Source organism: Caretta caretta, chromosome 20, assembly GCF_965140235.1.
Source record: "Caretta caretta isolate rCarCar2 chromosome 20, rCarCar1.hap1, whole genome shotgun sequence".
Classification (NCBI taxonomy): domain Eukaryota; kingdom Metazoa; phylum Chordata; order Testudines; family Cheloniidae; genus Caretta; species Caretta caretta.
In genome coordinates this window covers 551,072-570,265 of record NC_134225.1, presented here as the reverse complement: position 1 = coordinate 570,265, position 19,194 = coordinate 551,072, and the positions used below count along the sequence as shown (strand labels likewise).

General features: G+C 43.0%; 1 protein-coding gene across 2 annotated transcripts in view; it reads right to left on the bottom strand.

Moving 5' to 3' along the window:
* Positions 1–19,194, bottom strand: part of DIP2B (disco interacting protein 2 homolog B) — a 131,086-nt gene that overhangs the window by 40,772 nt on the left and 71,120 nt on the right. Inside the window, exons 3-10 of one of the 2 annotated variants that reach the window (XM_075121577.1) lie at positions 18,894–19,022; positions 15,772–15,897; positions 9,218–9,430; positions 5,994–6,143; positions 4,198–4,317; positions 3,266–3,463; positions 2,135–2,226; positions 793–903 (exon numbers count right to left, since the gene is read on the bottom strand). In XM_075121577.1, the coding sequence (XP_074977678.1) occupies positions 793–903; positions 2,135–2,226; positions 3,266–3,463; positions 4,198–4,317; positions 5,994–6,143; positions 9,218–9,430; positions 15,772–15,897; positions 18,894–19,022 (1,139 nt within the window). The remainder of the gene's footprint in view (positions 1–792; positions 904–2,134; positions 2,227–3,265; positions 3,464–4,197; positions 4,318–5,993; positions 6,144–9,217; positions 9,431–15,771; positions 15,898–18,893; positions 19,023–19,194) is intronic. The other variant, XM_075121578.1, reaches the window with a different exon arrangement.

Sequence of the window (19,194 nt, the reverse complement as noted above, 5' to 3'; positions counted from 1 at the left end):
TGGTTTATTTTCACTAGGGAAAGCACTAAATCTTCAAACAAGCATCAAAAAATGAAAATGGAAATACATCAAAATAATAAACATACCCTCTCTGTCCCCCTGTAACTGACTAACCCTATTGCACAAAGATAAAAGCACTGGAATGAGTAGCTGATCAAGTGACTTGACTGGCCAAATATTGGTAGAAGCTTTAATTTCATTTGGTTACCACAGCAGTTGTCATGTTGAGGCTGCAAAGCAAAGCTCTAGAAACCCACAGCATTACCGACCATTTCATTACCACCACTCTTGATGTATGGTTACCATTATTATGCTACCATGGTTTCGTCTCATGAAATTCTATTGTTTCTCAGCTTTTAGAATGGCAATAATGTAGCAACATTAGGAAAAACCTCTTCTGGGAGCAGGGATTATACAGCAAGAAGTGACTGGGAATAAAGGTCTATTTTTCAGATGTGCTAAGCATCCACAACTCCCATTGAAGTCAGAAGGGAGCTGCAGGGAGATTAACAAGGACAGGTTATAGACATGTGTCCATCACAGTGTCTAAGGAAGTCCATTGTTCTCTCAGCTGTTGAGCAAAATTCTTCTAGGCAGCCAAAGAATTTTCACAGTTTTAGACTCTGCAATGGCACGTGCCTATAATTCTTACACACTGAGCTGGTACAGAAGAAGAACTGCTAAAAGGCGCCGTGGATCATTATGAAATGCTATCAAATCAGAGGCTGATGGTCTGACTTGGTTTTCATCCCACATCAGCCGATCCACTCCTCTAAGATGCATCAACGTTACCTTTCTGGTAAGAGGTACCTCTATAGGCACTGGGATCACTTCCGCTAGCAGACAGCCATAAAACGCCACCATGAACATGACTGGGTCATTGTTGGGATAAACAAGGGCTACCTACAATTCACAGAAGTATTTGGTTAGAGAAGATATGAGGCACAACATTAAAGTTGGGTTTGTTACATACTCAGCGATTACGCTGTTTAATTAAAAAAAAAATTAAAGTCATCTCAATGGCTGATCCCATCTACAGCCCATGAAGTGAAAATGTTGCCAAAAAATCCACTGAACTCCCTTTTGTCCTAACACATGAAATATTAAACTATGGTTAGCAATTAAGAATTTACGAAAATCAAATTCTCGGTTTAGAGCAAATTTGTAGATGGTAGAAACGTGTAATGCAGAACCTCTTTCAATAAAGCGTTTACTCCCTTGCCATGTTATTCCTACAAAACCAACCCAAGATTTTTATTATTACAGTTCGCTCATTTCACAGCTTTCCCCTCTGACAGGCCAATTCCTACTGCATTGTATCTTTGCATGTGAGAAGTTTACTTTTTAGTGATCCTCCCATGGGTATGGATTCAAAAAGGGCAGTAATGATATTCCAGAGTAGGTTATTAGGACAAATTCTCTTTACAGGTTCTTTTTTAAGTGGGGTCTATTAAAATGAACAATACCACCAACTTGCCCATCGTAAAATATCCTCTTTAGCATGATGCTGACATGATCATCAACCCTCCAATCAGGATCCAGTGAGGAATTTTGGCATTTTAGTTTCAGAGGTGGGAAAGGGACAAAGATAAACTTCATAGCTTTTCAGGCATTTTTAAAAGGGAGGTCATGCATGTTCAGATTCTAGCACAGCATCCCATACAGGTCTTCTCTTTGGGAGCTCTGCACAATGTACACGGCTGTGTGTGTTTTTATATTCCTATACATATACAGCTGTAGTTAATCTCTGTACATATACATGCATACAATGGGAAGAAGAGTGAACTGAACCTTTTCGCTAATATCAAGAGCAGCGTGGTAAGACCTCTGACATTTTGCAGGCATTGCTCCTAGAGAGAGAGGATCGTGTAGGAGAGATTTTCAAAGGGGAGTTAGGGACTCCTCCAGACACTTTTGAAAATCTCAGCCCAGGAGTTCTCTTTCTGAGGGCTGGACAGGGGTCTTTCCATGCAGCCTGGAAATATTTCTTTAAAACACAGCTGGCCCCTTGGATAAGAGTCATGCACTTGCCCTTATTAAAAAGGACAAGACTGTAATGTTCATGGCAAGTGACAATGCAAAAACACCCTCTTCCCATTTCACAGGAAGAGTCAAACATTCCCAAGCTCATTACCCTGTCTCCAGGCTTTAACACGGGTTCATTTTTGGTCCCCAGTTTATTAAGCAGCGTGTAGGCCAGCTTAAGGCTTCTGCTCCACAGTTTACCTAAAACACAAAGGGAAGAAGTTTGCCAACTCCACATCAACCAATCACAGCCTAAGTAGTAGTAACAGCTAAAGGATCCTAAGCCCGATTTTGCAGAAGTGGAGGCACGAAGAGGCTGAGTGATTTGCCCACGGTGACTATGAGTGACAGAAATGGGAACGGACCCAGAAATCCAAAGCCCAGCCCCCTGCAGTACTTCATGTAACAATAAGAAGGTGCAAAGGCAAATCCAACCTGCAAGAATCCTTTAGATATACCCAGGACTTAATCCTTATGCAAGTTTGATTCAGAAAAATTAAATTTAAGGCTTCCCTTTAAAAAGGACACAAGTAGCTGTTTTGCTATTGCCTGGCTATGCTAATCATCACAAAGAGAAACTGGGTAAATCCAAGAGTGACATGAAGGCAACACAGTCTCCTGTTTTCACACAGACTCAGATCAGATTCTTAATTAAGCAGCAACAAAGAGCAAAGGTGGATGTTTAATCTACAACTATTTCTAGAGACAATGAAAACTTCATCAGTACGTGCTCCATGTCCTCCTGTGCTCCTCACAGCGCCCATCAGCGTTAACTCCAACTCTTGGCTTGGCTCCGCCTTTCATGCTCCCCCTGTACTTGGAATGGTCTCCAACCTTGTCTCAAACAGGGTCACATGCCACCTCCCATATCCTCCCTTCAAATCCACTGCTTCCAAGATTCCCTCTACCTGTGTTCACATGTCCCTCCCCTGATCTATTTGAGGGAAGGGATCTGGTCATATGCTATGTGCTGTAAAGTGTCCTGCACATTTACAGTGCTGTATCAGTGTGAAGTCAGTACAAGGAGGAGACTGACCACCAGAGACAGGAAAACTCATTACAATAAGATGTCTGCAGAATCTCCCCTCTCATGCTGGATTTATAATGTTTTGTCTACAAACCTCTCGCACCCCAGGAATTTGGGCAAACACTTTTCCAATCTGGCTGCCAGCTGTCAATTTGTGCTCTACCACACCCCAGCACTGTAAGAACGATGCAGCAGCAGAAATATACCACTCACCATAGGTCAGGGTATAGACTGGTTTTCCTGTAACATCCAGTGCGGTCAGACAGGGGCATTTGGCCTGTGTGGTCCCCCAGCGCTTCAGTGCTGCTTCTAAGGCAGGAGGCCAATTACAAACGACTCCCAGCGGCTCTCCCTTCACAGGTGTCATCTGGCGCCCCTCTGGTTTGGGCTGGTTTGGGTCAGGCTGTGGGACTGAAAGAAAATTAAATCCCCCCCCCACCCAGTTAGTCCCAGCTCACATACAAGCAGGGAAGAGAAGTGAAAACAAATGCTGTTCCACACAGAACACAAGGCAGCCTGTACATTTATAAACCCCAAACGAAACCCTGCCAAAACCAAAACACTGCCCTGCACAAACAACATTCCCCCTGGGGAGAGGATGAGAGAGAGAACAAACCACATGTGACACGTTAGTCAGGCTGCTTAATGCATGATTGAAAGGCACTCAGAAACTGCAGTAATGAGGGCAGTAAAAACTTATATGAAATAGAATGGAATTCCTCCGTACTGAACCAACAAGCCACAAGTTGCTTTGAAGTCACTGATGCAAAAAAACCTAAAACCAACAACCCACTTTTCCTTTGGGAAATTATTAGGGTTCAGGTGACCTTAGAAATTAGGCTTTCAAAACCAATTTAAACTTTGTGTAAAAAAGTCTAAGTAGTTTGCATTAATATAGTGTGGGTGTAAGGGGCTGGACTGACAGCCCTGGAGAGTTACACCATCCATCCATCCACTGGGCAATGGATTACTTTAATGACTACAGTCTACCCTGGAGCTCGGCCACGGACAGTCCACGGGCGCTCATATCACCTTTAAAGAGGAAGTCGATCTCTAAGTCAACTCTGTACAACAGCATAACAAACACATTATGTGTTTGTGCTCACAACACATGAGCAATAAGAGCATTTCTTGCTGGTTGTTACCTTCCACGATTTCTTCAAAATCATCCACAAAAAATTCCTTCAGGGGTGGCCTTTTTGGTCGTTTCAGGGTGTTGAGCAGCTGTTGAATTTTTGTGGAGACTCTGCTACTTACAGGGACACCTAAAGGGGAAGGGAAAGAATTCAGCTAATCAATGAGCTTGTCATCTCTAGCAACATTAATTTCCTACCTCCCTTCGCAAGAAATTATTTTCTCCTGATGTGCCCACTTGCCCTGTCAAGAGGCACAATCTTAACCACCAAGGCCAATTAAGACTGACACTGTTGGGCTTGGTTCTATTTTAACCAAGAGGGCAGAAATTGTTAGTAACTTATCTCCTCCCTCTCTGAAGTCTCATCCCCATCTGTCTTTGGTACGTTACATGGGCTGTGAAACGTGGCACGCAATTTAGCATGTCTTCAGAATAACTGCCAGTGCCATTGCATGACTTGACCAGCAGAGGGTGTTGTAAGAATTACAAGCATTGACACCACTTTTACCTCAGAGACTTAGACCAAACAGTTTATGATCAGTATCATCAGCTTTATAGTACCAAAACTGTAGTTAAGAATTGTATTTTCATTAGTCTCTCCTCAGTTTGTGTGGCTTCCAACACAACAGCATTTTAAAAGCAACAAACCCACATATAAATTCTGGACTTTGTTACCAAAAGGCAAGAAGCTGAAGAGAAAGACAGAAAATGCTACCCTCACTTACTAGCTGCACCTTCAACATGAAGTTAGATGTTGCAGGGAGATAAAGGCTCCTTTGAAAACCCAACCCAAAGAGTAACAGTTTTCCTAAGTGTGACTAATCTTTGTTGGATTTAAAAATCAATTCCTTCCTCACAAAGAGTTCTATCCAGGCCTTCCTTTCCTTCTCAGTACACTATTCATAAGCTTCAGCTCTGTACCTGATGCTTGACATTTACCTACCACAATATCAGTAAATTTAGCACTGGAAGGTGCCAGGTTATTTTTCCATCAGCACCCCTGGGGACTGAACTATTCTGCCCTGAAAGTACATCAGCAGTGCAAGCTCCCTACACATCCCCTCACGGCATCTGTCTCACTAGCAATCGGAGGAAGCAGTGGGAAGGGCCCATTCAATTCTTGGCTACCGTTCAGACTGCCCTTGGTGTTCGTTGTTTTCATTTGTTTGTCCATCAGGAACTAGACCAAGAAACCTCCTATAAGAAAATTCCCTTCAGAGGCCATCTGATGGCACTGAATGTAAATCACAGGGCAGGAACTGAGTCAGCAATCTAGGTTCAGCAATCTAGAAGAGAAAGCTTCTGAGCTCCCATCCTCTGAGACATTCAGTCTCCCTGAAAGGCAATTATAACCTAGTTTCAGGCACGTTTGGGGAAGTATTAAAACTGCTTCATCCCACCAAGCAACTGTTATTCTCTAAAATAGCTGTTGAAGGTAGGCTCTCGAGAACTCTGAGCAAGTGACTTACAAAAAATCTTGGCGCCAAAAGTCTTGGACTTCTGGAATCAACAGAGCTAAGTGTGTTGAGATTAGGGTGTGCGGTGAAGTCTATTCAGCTCTCCAGAAATTTTTTTCCTGAGTGGGTAGACAGAAAGGGAGTGTCCACAGTCTGGGGGTATATAACAGCTGACACTGCAGCCACTTAAACTTAACAGTGTGTTTGTAGTGAGTCTGAATTGGTTCAGGAACCTACAGCAAGTATAAGCACATTCTGAAAGTCATACACGTCACTGACCCCACCACCCCCAAGTTCAGCTCCTCCCACGCCATGCTCTCATTTGTGGGTACTCAGAAAGGTTCCATACCATCAGCAGTGTCCATGAGACTAGATCGATTGGATCCCTTGTGCGTGCCTTTCACGATTCCTGATGGAGGAAGGTCAATAGTTGCTGGGCGTGCTGAGGAAGAGGATGAGGAGGTAGTTGCAGTGACATCAGGGGGAACGGAGAAATTCTCTTGAAAAGGGAGAAAACTGATATTCAATTTAATGTGCACCTTCAACTATCCAATGGCCAAGTAAGGTGTCAATTACCCAACAACTACTGTCCTCTATAACAAAATAATGCTTTGCCCTGCTATCCTGGCTTTTGTGAAAGCATCTTAGGGTGATTTCTAAATGCAAACTCTAGACACTAGATACTTCAAAAAAAAGTACTTTTAGATGAAAATTTGCCTTCTGATGGTCAAATTCCTGGAACAGAAAGCTGCTGTGTTATCTCCTGCTAGAACCTGAGCTGTAATAATGTCTCACAAGGCATGACTTCCTCCTGAGTTACAGATTTGTAAACTAAACAAGAGGGAAAACATTGGTTATAGATGTAATCCTTAGAAGGAGATTGGAAAAGAAACATCATGCTGGGTTGTGGTACCCTTCAGTTTCAATAGCTAAGCAGGGTGGAACCTGGACAGTGTTTGATAATAGACCTGCAAGAAAAACCTAGGCCTCAATGAAGTGATGCTGGCCTTCCGTTTGTCAGTACTGAGAGCCTTGAGTTAGGGGGCATTTTGCTGCTGGAGGTCCTGGCTTTCAGATGAGATGTCAAATAGAGATCAACTCGCATTCCTTCAAAACTCCAAGTTCCTTTGGGCAATAGCAGGAGTGCTAAATCTGGCTCTGCTCCACTTAAGTGCATTTTGTCTAGCTAAGTCTCCTCTGTGGGTTTAATTGGATATGGTATTTTTCACTTTATCCTAAGCTGCCACGTTGTGTTGCAGTGCATTGTTAAAGTTCAGAAGCGGCTGCATTATATTCACAATATTTACTGTCCTACACAAATGCCTTGTTAAAGCAGATATAATATTACTGAAGAAATATAACTCTTATGTAAAGCAACTAGAGCATGACTATAAAAGAATATAAGCATTGAACAGACTGGAAATAACCAAACTAAGGTAATTTTCATAAATACCCCATTATTTTTGTAATTCACACTTTGTCAATACTGATATATGAAGATTCACAAAACAACCTTAACACTGGCCTGTAAAACTACTTACACAACTTCTCTAATATTCTGGGTGATGAAAGTTGTAAGACAGATAAGTTGAAAGTTCATAAGCATGAACAAGGATCCCTGTGTTTAAGATGATGGGAATATGAATTTTTCACACACCAATGTGGTTATTAAGCAAACATGTGATCTGTAAGGGCACCAGAATATTAACGAACATTACTTTGACTGGTCATTTCCTGTTTCTTTAATGCTTACAGTATTTCATTGATGGTAATGCTGTAAGTTATGCATTTTGCATACAGGGTTATATTAATTATTTCAGCTTCTAACGGAAACAAAGAACAAAAGGTATAACGTTGTGTTTCTTAAAAGAAAAATCAAGAGCCCTGCAGGACTGCACTGGATTGGCACAGAAGCACAAAGCTTACCACTGCACCAGGCACACAGCAGCAGTTCCCATGCAGCTGGTGAATGACTTTTTCTATGGTACCAGCAGATCTGGGGCACTGGGATCCCCCACATTTCCTACAGATCTCAGCAGTGCAGAGGAGGGGAATCTGTCACCCACTTCCTAAGGACAGCAGGACAGGAGCTCCACACCTGTGCATCTCCTATGGCATGCAAAGGAGGAGGCATACAGGAAAGGAGCATCACTCCTGTGCATCTTGGGAGCTATGCTGGTGGGGGATGTACCCACCCTATGGCTCTCCTAAGCTCAGTGGAAACAAACACCTTGGTTCTGTAGTGTTTTGTGCAATGGTGACCAGGAAGGAACTTTTTAACTCCTCTTTCCAAAGGGCTCTCATATAAAATTGTTTATGCAAGAGTTCTAATACATACCATTTTAGATATTGACATCTGAATAACATATCTATTTCATGTTGCCAATGCAAAGAGTTATGATGAAAAGATTGCTTTTATTTATTTTAAACTAATTCATGCACAAGATTTTATTGGGCATCATTTGAAAACAAGTGCTAAGAAAATTAGGTATTAATTTGACAGTAACTACACAAGTGCTGAACAGCGAGCAGCGCTCATTCACTACCAGAATGCTGATTCCACAACTGTAATTTTTTTTTGCATTCCCCAGTTTTTAAAGTGCCGCTGTGCGTCAATAAAGCATTAATTATACTGACTACATTTTATGTGCAGTTTTCCATTTCAGAAAGCCACTTGCATCCCAGTAAACAGAAACAAAACCATCAGCAATATAAATGTCAAAGGAACAGAGTAAAGTGAAGCTGGTAAAATCACCAACTCTTCTATGCATTGCTTGCTCCAAACCAATTAAGCCAAAGCACAGAGCACACAGATACAGCTATCCCCCTGGGTTGCAGTAATAACCTTAAGAGCATATAAAAGGGAAAGATGAGCAATGGAGCAAAACAAACCCTGAAATTTCATACAGCAGCATCAGCAGCAGGGAGCACCTCAGAGCATCAAAAAACAGAGCCTGGGGTATCCAGATCTGTAATTCCCCCCACCCCTTCCCAGCAACATGGACAGCCAGCTTGGAAAATAGTCAAGGCTTCAAATCTGTGTCAGATCTTCATTTGTGATGTTGCAATTCCCTCATGAATGGCTGTGTGCACTGGGGTTTTGTTTTTTTAAACAATAAATACTAAGATAACATATTATTAAAGTCTAATAGTGCAAGTAGAATTTTTAAAAAGCAAAGTATTCCAACCCCCTGACTTGTTTTAGGAAAAGATACAGCTGTGACATGCCACAGAACGTGAAGGCCCAAGTCACTCCCCTACATTTGGCAGCACTGTTTATGCAAATAGCAGCTGCAGGTAGTCGCAAGCATTAGCAACACCTACGTGCAAAAAGAAAGCTCTGCAGCTGAGCATGTCAACATTGTAAGTGCATCCCTGGGATCTTTTCTACACCAGCAGGCTCCTATTTCCCTCTGACCAAGTGCACTTTTCCAAACTCTGGGGCCAAGCTCAGTGGAGAAAGAATGATGCCTTACTACAAATTTTCTGTATACAATGGGGGATTCTAACTTTGTGAAAACAGAATCTAAACTTGAAGCAGTTTTAGTTTTGCTGTTCATACCCAGCTCCTACCTATTCGAGTACTGGCAAATACATCAGCTAGTGTCCCACTGGTCCCTTTGCCTTCTCCATGGGATAGTGTAGAAGATGCTGATGAAGACGTGGATGAGCCCTGAACAGATCGGTTGATCCAGGACTCAGCATTCTGTAAGCTCTGATGCAATGCAGCAGAAAGAGCAGCCTGGCGCCTTAGCGACCCCTCATCCTCGGACGCAGAAGACGTGTCTGTATGGAATCAAAACAGAGAATCTAGCCTCTTTGGAAAGCACATTGCACTTAGCATGCTCCTTGGCAATTGACCTACTATTGACAAAGGCTTCACATTCCCAACATGGAGGATGCTCTTTAGAGACTTGGAGTCAACAAGGTTACATAGGCCAAAATGGAGATAAAATTTGTTAAAGCAGCAAACATCCCCAGTTTGAACCAATTTACTCCTGTAAAGAAAAACTTAAAGATAATCTAACACTAGTCAGACAGTTATACCTGTCATAGGGAGACCCATTAGTGCATTCCCTCGCCCCTCATAATTGTACCATTCAAACTCTCTATTAAGCCATCTGCTGTGTTGCTCAGCAGCAGTCATTCTGAAATGGAAACCCAAGTATCAGAGGATCAGCCTGTGTCATTGCTGAGCCTTTGGAAGGAGCAAGTTTGTTTGAAGTCATGGACAAATGTCTATAATGCAACAACTATTTTGTAGGGATACATGCAGACAGCAGCAACTTTATGCTCCCCAGCAAATAAAGCTATTCATGTGTGAATAGCATTCTCTTTGCTGTTGTACATATTTAAACAGTAACTTGAAAAAAATCATACAACAGGGGGTCTGCATCCTGCATGTGCAAGGAGACCATATTTCCTCTATTATGATCCCATGAACTAAGAATATAGATATAAGAGATCTTGCATTATTTATTCAGTGCCATAAATGTGCATGGTGCTACATATAAACCTAGTTTACACTTTGGCTTTAAATATTTTAGTGTTCTGAAATAATCCTGCTCCTTAGTAGTCTCTAAAGCCATGAGTCAGACTTATCTTGCAAGCCAAGGCAAGATACAGCCCCCACCTAGAGAAAGAGGCTGCAGTTAAGAGGCAAATGCTGCAAATCAATAGCAAGTTCTAATGTATTCATACAGCACCCAGGACTCATAATGGGCCCATGGTCGTGTACAAAAGTAAGGACAATTGAAATAAAGCAGGAAGCCATGCAGACAAGGGGAGCAGCCAGTCAACCAATGGGATGAGGAAAAAACCAGGAATGACTAACAAAAGAGAGGTCAAAAATGGCCAAAGTTGGAGTTGGTCTAACAGAAAGAACTGTTGTGAACTCCACAGATATGAGGCGGGGGGGGAAGGAGATTCCACAGATTGAGTCCCTCAGTCAAAAGGATCCTGCTGCCCTCCCAATCCAGATGGAATCTCAAAACCACAAGTGATAAACCAGGCCACCTCCACGGCCTTAAAGAGGTGTAGGGTAAATAGGGGCCAGATTATTAAGGGCTTTAGGGTACCTATCAGCAAGACCATGAACCCATTTGTTCACTGGCAACACCCACGGAGTGGTTAGCGCCAATTCCCCACTCTTATACCAAGGTGCAAGTGGGCAGCTGTTGGGTTTGTATTACATACTGCCCATTTAAAGATCACCACAAAATCAGGAGGTCAACGTCAAATTCAAAGAGACAAGAACAGGGACAAGATGAGGCAACAAGTCAGAATCTCAGCATGGGATTGTATAGGATATGTAATTGAGATCTTGATCCAAAGCTCATTGATGTCAAACCTGTCTCATTGGGCTTTGGACCCTACCCCGAACAGGGAACATGGTTCACTTTTGGGTCCACGCAGTGAGCACTACCAGAGGTGCCAACAGTTACTGAGCGTAACTCTCAGCAGATAATTGATAAAAGAATAAATCATTTAAAGGCTAAAATTCAATCTCAGAATAAAACAGCTAGAGTATATAAACATCAAGTGTATAACTGTAGCTGCTCCTTTGGATCTCTCGTCTGTGTCCTGCCATATGGTAGGTGCGTCTTCCTATCCACAGGAAACGCTGCAATTGGAAATTCACCTGCCAAAAATAATACATTCAGTGTAATAAACCTAAAATATAACTCATTAAACAGTGGAGGCCTTTAGACCTGCTGAAGGAATAAGTTTTTTCAAAAGAAATACATAGTTCAAGGCTCTACATTGAACAGTCTCCCTTGCAGCTGTAAATGGATTCCATAAAGCCATTTTAATTTGTTTTAACTTAATATGTATATGTCTGAAATTAAAATAACTTATTTGAGAAAGGCAGCAAAACTGGTTTTGGGTTATTGGGTTTTGTAGCCAATTTGTTTCATTATTTTTCCCCATGGGACCAATTATGCAATTAGGTATATCGTTTCAATTCAATTACCCAATTTGCCAGTCTTAAAAAAGAGTTTTTAATGCATTAAAATTGGTTCTTAGGAGACCTGTCATCAGTGAGGAATTCAGTATCTCCCTTTGTTCGTGATACTACTAGACACTGCTAAGTAGGTATTTCAACAAGAGTAGAGTTCGCACTGAATACAAGACAAAGGTCACTATACCACAAAATACATACAATATGCATTAGTATATATATATTTACAGTGTAGGGAGTGTTTTGCTGCTTCGCCAGCTCCAGACAGAATTTTCCCAGATCAGGAAGAATGTTTTAAATATGCCCTGTGTATGTAAATATGCCTATGTGCTCTGACAGTGCAATATGTGAGATCTATAAGCATACTGTAACCCATTTATCAGTGATGTGCAGGGGAGCATTGGTCAGGGCCCAATCTAAAGCAAACAGTGACGGTCCACTGGTACAATCACATGCAAAAATTTCTGAACAGTGCAAAACCCAAACATTTGCCAAATACACAAGTGTTCATACAAGCTTCATGTTAAGTCAATTTGATCGTGGGGAATTCACTATCCTCCAGAAAGTTTAGAAGCAACTTCTGAATGTAAAAATCAAGCAGGAAGCATTTAAAGCCCAGAATGCTTCGCATCATCATCACTGGATTTGGTATTTGACATTTGCACCAGTGTCAAATACACATTTTCCAGCCATGTGATTCAATAGATTTCTTCCAGCCAGCACTTATAGCAAAGATTGGTGTTTAACTGAATAGAATTACTGCAAATACAAAACACTTCCTGTTTGTTTTCACCGTGCAAAAGTCACAAGTGATATGAAAATTATGCTTAAATAATTTGAGGCATTGGCAAAGTTAACTTTACATGCATCTTTTACAAGAGTACGTAACCTGTTCCGCTAAAAAGAACACATTTAAACTCAAAATCAAACACAGCACTGTCCAAAACAAGTGCATGGGAGATACTTTCTTGCAAAAACTCCAAGCAGGTGCTTAAGCGCTGAATGCCATGAATTCTGTGACAGCCCAGTGACTTCTGTAAACTTAGAGAATGTTTGGTTTATCAGCCTCCGTGTCAAGCCTCTTAATGGTGAGCACTTAGAATCTTGTTGTTTTCTACACAAGAGATTAGTGTCCCTAGTACCGTATGGAAAATGTGTTGTCAGAAGTCTAAGTCACTGCTGATGCTATACAAAAAGCTACAGGGAAAAATATTCCCTCATAATATTGTTTGAGACCCTCTCCACCAGCTCAGACTGCCTTCCTTCCTGTGCACATAAGTATCGTCTTCATGTTGACTTCTGCAGTTTTTTGAAAGGTTCTAGTTGATGTAACAGTTATCATTAAAGTTGGTGGCTTGCTAAATAAGGTCGTTGGTCTAGTGTCTATGTATGGAAGTATTCACCTAAATTTTTATGCTGCTAAACCCTTAAACGAGCAGTAGGAGACTGCACTGTCTCCATCTGCTTGTTGGGAGGAGGAACTCTTACACAAGCATCTGAACTAGCAGAGAAGACTGAAGTCTATTAACTTGCTGATGATGAAAGGTGATGGAGCCCTGCAGACTAATTTCTTCCAGCTAATCATACCACAGGTTCAGCATGGGCAGAGCTGAGAAGCTTCACCCACAAGCTGATAACACCGGTGTCTAAACCCCACTCTGTAGGGGCAAGAGAGAAGATCTATCCTCAGTCCTTGATACTTCTGCTTTGACTGCAGGGGGCCAGTTAGAGATAGCAGTGGTAGCTTTTGACAATATGGATATCTACACCTACCAGGAACTGGACTGAGTTCCTACTAATTTCATAAAGACTATCAAAAAATCTGTCAATCTGTGCGAGTGAGTACACTGTTTCTTCTATTCCTCCCTCTCCAAAAGAGAAATGGGAAGGGGACCACTGAGCTCCTTAGACTCTCTCCTTTTCATTCTCTCCACTGGCCTGCAACATGGTGTCTTTCAGAAGAGCTAAACCCCAGAGTAGTTCAGTCAGAAGAGGTCACTGACTGTGCAGACACACGTCCCCCTTCCTTCCAGAGGCTGTGAACACGCTGCTTCTGCTTCACACCCAGCTACCATCAAGGCCTGTGAATCAGCTCCTGAGCTCTGGCCCACAAATACATATCCCTGCCATTGGGCACCAAGCATTGCCATCAGACCGGCTGGAGTTAGATGGTCACTCCTTTTCCCCCAGGTCATTCCACTCCTTTGGTCCATGCGTGGTGCAGGAGCATAGTGCAGCACTCGCTGCATATGCACAGATGCAGCCAGGTTCAAGGCAGAGAGGAAAGCCCGCTGAATTTTAACCCTTGCTGTGCATACTGCTGTTTTTGTCAGTGCGTTGATCCACATGAATGAGTAATATCTATGCACAAAGAACTCCTAAAAAGGGGAAACTGAGGTAATAACCTCATGACAGTGAATAATTTCAGGCCATAAAGAGAAACGAGATGGCAGTAATTCAAGTTGTCTAAAAGAATCTGAATATCCACATAATTAGGTCACAAACTGACAAAGAGCTTAGGAGCCTTCGACCAAGCTAAACACTTTAAATTCCCCTGCCACACAAAGTACAATTTATGCATTTGACCAAAAATATTAAAAGGAAGGTTCGTTAACGGCTCTCAGCTGCCAGGCCTTGGTTAGGTTTCTGGGGGTTTAAAGATTGTGAATTTCACAGGCATAGCAGCAGGAGCGTGACAGGTTTAATGAAGGGTAATACCTATCCAGAGGTTAACAGGCAAACTCCTTCAGATGAGATATCACAGAAAAGAGCAAGCCACACAGCATTTAAAAAAAGCAAACCGAGAAAGGGAGCATGTACAAAGTGACACCACCTTTGGAAAAAGATGCATCCACTCCCCAAATCTACTCTCACATGGAGGCTCTGAACACTCACTTTGTTAAGGAGTTGAAATTATATTCACTACAGGGTACCAAGTGTAAGATTATTTTGAAGTTACAGACTTTTACCCAGTGCCAATGGGCTCATTTTATACAAGAGCCTCTTGAATGTTATATAGGATCCTTCCCTTAAAATCTGATGCTGCAAAGAGGCAGCAGGCTTGTGTTTATTACTTTGGCTTGTCCTACTGGCTTTGCAGAGTGAAAATAATGATCAGTATTAAGGACAGATCCACAGGGCAGAGGTCAATGAAAGGCTTCCCCCAGTTAGATCAGGCCCTCAGCATCCATTCAATTGTAGGCCACCTGGTGCAACACCAGTTTCTTATTCTATGTTCTGTATAGTGATGAACACAGCTGGAACGTACCAAGTCAATAATAAACTTGGGATAATTCTTACATGATTATATCAATTGCAGTCTCAAAGAGAGTTTTGTTTTTTTTAAATACTAACAGGTTTATTGCACTGGTGTAAAAATAAAAAATAGAATGAGCAGAGATTACATAGCAATGTGTGAAACTGTAGCACCCAGAGGTTACGGTATTGTTGCCATCAGCACAAATGGTCTGAGGTTGTGCAACTGTATTTACAATCCATAACCTCGTGCACAAAGCTGCTTGAAAAATGGAAAAAGGTTTATTCATTAATATTTGATGAAAACCTACCAGGACCTGCAACAAATTATGTGACTAGTTTTATTGCGGAGGCTCAGGATAGCCACTTCATGTGAGTAGGCAGGGAGTGAAGAGGCCCTGAGTATTCTGGGATCACAGAAAGTCTCTGAGTCCATGCCTCAAAAAGATGCATCATTGTAAATTACTAAGCTTCGGAAAACCAGTGGCTGCTTTTGAATGCTGCGTGTTACCCTTCGGAAAACACAAGCCCACGATGTTGTTTTAACTTCTTATGGATGAAGTATGAAATAGGGATCCAGGAAGCAAAAGAGAAATTCTCAGTCCAAGAAGGTGCCTCAGTTTCCACACCTGGAGCTTTAAAAGGCCTCAGAGGATGAATTATTTTCCCCTATTGTAAAGCACTGCTGAGATATCAGCTTTGCAAGGGAGGGTTACTCAACACACATTCCCTGAACATGCAAATCACCAGCCACTTAGATATGACAAGGGAACCTTGGAAATAATTTACCAGATAAAAGTGCAACATGGTATTTTCAATCTTTGCATAACTTCAGCCTCCTGGCTTGGAATCTGTTAGGAGATTTTTTTCAACCCCTCTCAGAACCACAACTGGCAAGAGTATTCCTAACCTGGGGGCGTGCAGGCATCAGCTGGCGATTGTACAAATGTGGACCGTCTTTTAGTTGGCATGGGCAGGGCCATCTTCTGTTCTTTATGCTTTGCCAGTGCTGCTTGAACTGCCTCTGTGTGAATATCTGCAAAATGGAAATTACCACCCTTAGTTTTGGAAAAGTAAAAACCTATTAGGAAGAATGAATGAATGTATATATGTATATATAAATAAATAAATAAATAAATAGTTGTTTAAAAAGGAGTTATTCACATATATTATAGCCACCGTACCGCCCTGCCCTCGTGCCTTCTAGCCAAGACCTCACAGCACCTTCAAAAACAATGAATTAAGCTTTGCCACCCCACCTATGACATTTATTTTCCCTATCAGTAAAATTGAAAACAGTGGTTAAGTGATTTGCCAATCCAGAGTAAACAGGTGGAAGAGTCAGGAACTTGGGTTCCAAGTATCCTGCACTAACCATTAGACCCCTTTGTCTCTCTAGAAACTATTTTGTAGCACATGGCATTTCTGTAACCTTTTCCCCCCAACCTCCCATCCCAACCTGCTTGTCTGTCTTAAGCAACTGTTACCTCTTGTCTTTCAGACTACAAGCTTTGGTGCAGAGTGCTGTGTTTTTCTATATCATCTTAGTACAGCACTTGGCACAGTAGGTTACCAAACTGTTTGGCCACCAAGCAATACCATAACTGGTTAATAAATAATAAAAATGCACAGGTGCCAATGTTCCATAGAACTAATCAGCTTTGAAGTATTTTAAAAGATCTGACACATTTAGCCTTTAAAAAAAAATCTGATGTAGTTTAATATTTTCCACTGTGCTATGTTAGAAAAATCCTAACAAAGGCAGCTGGAAACAAAACAGTCATTTAATTTTAAACATTAGAATACAATGGATTCTTTAACTTAACAAGCCTGCCCTGCTTTGAGCATTCAGTAGCAGCCTGCCCAAAGTTTTAACACAGAACTTCAGAAGAATTACTGCAGACATTCAATGGCATGGTCAGGGAACAAACCTATGGATTCAAGGGAACAGTCCACACCCCAATGCCACAAACCAAACATAAGTTTAGGAATCAAATATTTTACCACAACACAAGAAGAAGAAATAAAACTGAGTAGAATTTGTTGCCCTCAGAGGAAAATAAAAGGGAAATTAGAGACACGTCAGTCAGAAGCTGTCAGAGCTGCACTTATTTTTTTAAAAAAGTCAGATGTTTATTTGCATTTATTTTTCTACAAATCAATCTAAATACAAAACAAAAGCCAGTGAAATACTGTTTTCACCCATCCTCTGATGGAGATCAGAGATTCTTCACTCTTTTGGGGGTACTTTTATGGGAATAATTTCAGAAAAGTAGCAGGGAAAATAATTCTGGAATCCTGGAGACATGTATGGTTCCAAAGTGACCTTGGGACTCCGGTGCCAGCTCTCTTGGCACACATCACTGGAGTGGTAATCAGAATTGTACTATGGGAGAGGAAAGCCTGCCGTGGGGGACACAGTGGATTTAGCTGTTGGCACCAGCCCGTAAGAACCCTAAATAAATCACAGCACAGTACTGCACGAAAAAAACTGCTGCTGGTGCTATTTTTTCACTTTTACCAGGGCTTTCCGTCCAAGAAGCTCAAAGCAGTTGACACAAGTGAATTAAGTTTCACAATCCCCCGAGGAGGGAAATATGTTCCCCTCACACAGATGGTGAAGTGACTTAGACCATGTCTACATGATGGGTGCCACAGAGGCATCACTACAGAGCTGCAGCGATGTTGTTTAGTCTTGCAGCACAGACGCAGACTACAGCAAGGGAAAGGGGTTTTCTGTTGCTGCAGGAACTCTTACCTCCCCATGTGATGGTAGCTAGGTCTACAGAAGCATTGTTCCATTGACCTAGCTGCGTCTACACTGGGGGTTAGATGGGCCCAGTTATGGTGCTCAAGGGTGTGCATTTTCCTGAGCAACAGGTCCAGCTTCAGACTGAGAGTGGGAACTTGCCTCCTGCTTCTACACACACCCCACCCCCAGTCGTCTCCCTCCTGAGCCGTGGAGGAAATCAGCAGGACAGGAGTCTGACTTTTCCAGCTCCTCGGAGGCGCTCGGAACATGTGAGCACAAAGGAGACCAGTTCTTAGCCTCCTGGGGAGATGTGCCTGTCAGTCTGGGATTCCAGTGAACCTGCTGGTGAGCTGGAACCCCTCTAGCTGAAGAAGAGAAACCGGCTACTTTCGAGAGCTCCCTTCAGGAGGCGGCATTGGACATTTCAGTTAATTTAGTCTTTCTACAGCAGGGGTGGGCAAACTTTTTGTGCCGAGGGCCACATCTGGGTGAGGAAATTGTATGCAGGGCCGGGGTAGGGGATTACGGTGCGGGAGGGGGTGCGGTGTGCAGGAACGGGCTCAGGGCAAGGGATTGGGGCAGAAGAGGGGTGCGGGGTGTATGAGGGGGCTCAGGGCAGGGGTTGGGGTGCAGGGTGCAGGCAGGGGGCTTAGGGCAGGGAGTTGGGGGGGGTGCAGGCGTGGCAGCAGCACGCATCGGGGCCAGGAAGCGGCCAGCACCACGCTGCCCTTGCCACGCCTCCAGGTACCTCCCCCAAAGCTCCCATTGGCCATGGTTCCCCGTTCCCAGCCAGTGGGAGCTGCGGGGGGCGGTGCCTGGAGGCAAGGGCAACGCACAGAGCCCTCGGTCACCCCCGCCCGGCCCGCAGGGACGTGGCGCCGGCCGCTTCTGGGAGTGGCGCAGGGCCTGCACCACCGCAGGGGGCAATCCCGCGGGCCGGATCCAGCCCGCAGGCCGTAGTTTGCCCACTCCTCTTCTATACTGTGCTTATCTGCCTCTTGTCGCTCGCTAAAATGGATTAGCGCCAAGTGAAGTTCTCCTCCACGAACCAGCTAAACTCCTCCCAGGAACCTAAGAGGTAGAGAGTCATTTACCCTCCCTGATCAGCATCCTTTGTTCCTTGATTTTCATTAGGAACCGCAGGCCCCTGAGCACCCCTGGTTTCTAGACAAACTATGAGCAAGACAGGCCTTTCAGCAATTAGACCACTAACTGGCTGAACCACTCAGCTCACGTGGCCTGTATTCTCCCACTGACAAAGGTCTTTGTTATATCCTTACCAGACCGATAGCGTTCATCTCTGGCTCCTCCAGATCGAGCTCGGTGATACTTGGATGAGGATGGTGCTGAAGTAGCTGCTGGAGCAGGTGTCTGATTTCTGGGTTCCTTTTGTAATGCTGGGTCAACCCCTGGAAAACAAATCCACAACTCTTTCAGAGATTAAAAAAACAAAACCAAAGCAACCTGCTTTTGGACAACACTAAAAATCTATTACCACCTGCTAAGTTATCCACCGGGAACAAACAGGTTTAGCACAGTGCGCTGCTGAAATTAAAGATTGCCTGCTGAAATGTTCAATAA